Consider the following 2503-nt stretch of genomic DNA (forward strand, 5'->3'; position numbering starts at 1 on the left):
CAACTTTGGCATCTGTAGATTGCCAGTAGCGACAGTTGATCGCCGCCTCCCACAGCCGACGTTCCTGTTTGTCTAAGACAGAGACTACATCCAAGTGTCCATAACACGTATTTATCACAACACGTTTTTACCATTTCGTCGCCTAAAAGCGACGTAAAGCACGGAAACTCACAGCGTGAAAGCGACTGATCCAGCTTGTTTAACTTTTTCGCTGCTCGCACGCTGCTCGCACTGCTCGCTGCTCGCTCGCACATTCTCCATGAATAGGAGCACGCAACATCACCGCGCGTGTCACCCCACTCTCTCCCCCTCCTCCTGTGCGGAGAAACTCAATTTCAAGGCGTATACATCTTCCTCTCAAACGAAGGGGTTGATAACCATAGTTAAGTTTTGTTCGCGGGCGGTGAGTGTTGTCCGTCCCGATGATGTAGATACTATCGACACATTACAATAGAGTACGACTAACAACCAGTTACATTTATTTCCAAAAGCCCCGGAGCAGCCCTACATCAGTGGCGTCCAGAGACATTGGCCCGGGTTTCCCTTTCCAGGCCTTGGTTCGTCCCTTGAAGCAGGGAAGGATAACGGACATATTTTTGTTACCGTTTCCATTTTCGTTACTGCTATTTTTTAGTTTCCGTTATCCGTTTCTGATACCAGCCTTTCAATTTCCGTTACTGTTTCCGTAATGGAACGGTTGTTACAGAGCTGCGGGAGGACAGCCCGTCCGGCTCTATCAGCACCCTGTTTTGCCCAAGTGCTGCTTCGGTGTCACGCGTACACACTACACAAATAATTTTACGTCGTTGGGATGCACACATCTTGCATATATATATATATATATGTAGGAACATTTTTCAGTCTTCAGTCACTCGGAGTCCAGCAACTCAAGATGGGCGTAACTTTCATCCAATGTCGCATTCATACGTGGACGCTCTCAATAGTAAATAATACTGCCATGGCCACAGTCAACAGAAAAAAAGTACAAAATAAGTAACTGGAAATCATAGGCTGGCATCCTCGTGCTATGGTGGAGTATAGTCACGTGTCGACGTCATGGAGGTGAGTACTGGGACGAGGTAAGTGAGGGATGCACCCTCGAGATCCATTTTGCGCTTTGATTGATTGATTATTTAAAAGAAAACCAGGGAGAAATTGAACTTGTCTCCTGACTAGTTCTGCTACTCCCAAAACGAAACAACAACCAACAAACAACCAAAAACAAACAAAGTACATTCCCCATCCCCAACAATTAGTGTGTTAGTACACTAGGTGCAAGTGAATAAATAACACTAGAACATGCAGAGAAACAGATACACACTAATGCAAAGATACACACTACAAATACACACTACAAAGATACACACTGATACGAGGCACTCGCACAAAATCCTAAAATATGAGTTCCATGCCGCAGCTCACAAAGAAGTTCTCAAGTGCCGCAAAGGCAGTGTCTCGCTTTCTTGGGTCCCACAGTCCGAGCACTTTCACCACGTCGAATCGCCTGTTGTCCAGGCGGTCGAGGGTATACCTGAACCTAGCCCTTTGTGGAGCATACTTTGTACAATGCAGGATAATGTGCTCAGTGTCCTCCACTGTCGCACACACTGAACAGTCTGCAGAGTCTGCCCGCCCAATCTTGTGGAGGAACTGTTGACCGTACGGGACGTTCAACCGAAAACGATGCAGCAGCGTCTCAATGGGCCTCCGTGTACCGGATGGGAACCTGTATTTCCCTTCCGGGTCGATCTTGAAGAGGACAGATGATCGGCGATCAGCTTCCTGCCACTGTTCCTCCATACCTGCTCTTGAAATGGACTGAAGTAGCGATTTCAAGTCTGCCTTGAATAATGGCACCACATAGTTTGTTGACGAAAGATGTGCTACGTCCGCTAATTTGTCTGCGGCCTCATTACCCGGTATGCCAATGTGGCCAGGTATCCACTGGATGAGGACGTCATGACCGGTGATATACGATCTTGCATATTCTTTCGGTATGTCGTGAACAACTGGATTAATACGACCGCCAGTCAAGAACGATTGTATAGCTTCGAGTCCAGCCTTGGAGTCACAGTAGATAACCCACTGAGCCGGTATCTCCCTTGTGCCTATATAATCTATTGCCATTTTAATCGCAACTAACTCAGCCATGGTCGACGACGTGCGATGCGATAGTCTTGCGATCCCTTCCCTACTATGCTCTGGTACCACAAATGCAGATGCAGATCCTGAGGTCGTCGTCGAGCCGTCAGTAAAAATCGCCGTCCTGTTCTTGTGATTGTCCATTGCGGCAAGGCAGTACTGTCGGATCGCGAAGGTTGGGTGATGTGCTTTTTTCTGCAAACCTGGTACGGACGTGCAAACTACCGGGGGTGTAAATGTCCATGGAGGATGCAGCGCCGTTTCCTGTCTTTGCGCCTTAGGAATTGTTCGGTGGTGTTGAGTGATCGCATTTGAAAAATTCGATTTTCGGTGGACTAATTGTCGTGCAAGCGGGTGTTTG

At 47.6% G+C, this 2503-nt stretch overlaps 1 protein-coding gene across 1 annotated transcript; it reads right to left on the reverse strand.

Moving 5' to 3' along the window:
• Positions 1 to 1392: 1392 nt before the first annotated feature.
• Positions 1393 to 2286, reverse strand: LOC135373330 (uncharacterized). The gene has a single exon (XM_064606550.1). The coding sequence runs from the start codon at positions 2284 to 2286 to the stop codon at positions 1393 to 1395; it is 894 nt and encodes a 297-aa protein (XP_064462620.1).
• Positions 2287 to 2503: the final 217 nt, after the last annotated feature.

The sequence above is a fragment of the Ornithodoros turicata genome, unplaced genomic scaffold (assembly GCF_037126465.1).
Source record: "Ornithodoros turicata isolate Travis unplaced genomic scaffold, ASM3712646v1 Chromosome23, whole genome shotgun sequence".
Taxonomy (NCBI): Eukaryota; Metazoa; Arthropoda; class Arachnida; order Ixodida; family Argasidae; genus Ornithodoros; species Ornithodoros turicata.

Excerpts from the sequence above, each read along its gene's own strand:
- LOC135373330 (XM_064606550.1), bottom strand. The coding sequence starts at position 2,286 with ATGGACAATCACAAGAACAGGACGGCGATTTTTACTGACGGCTCGACG.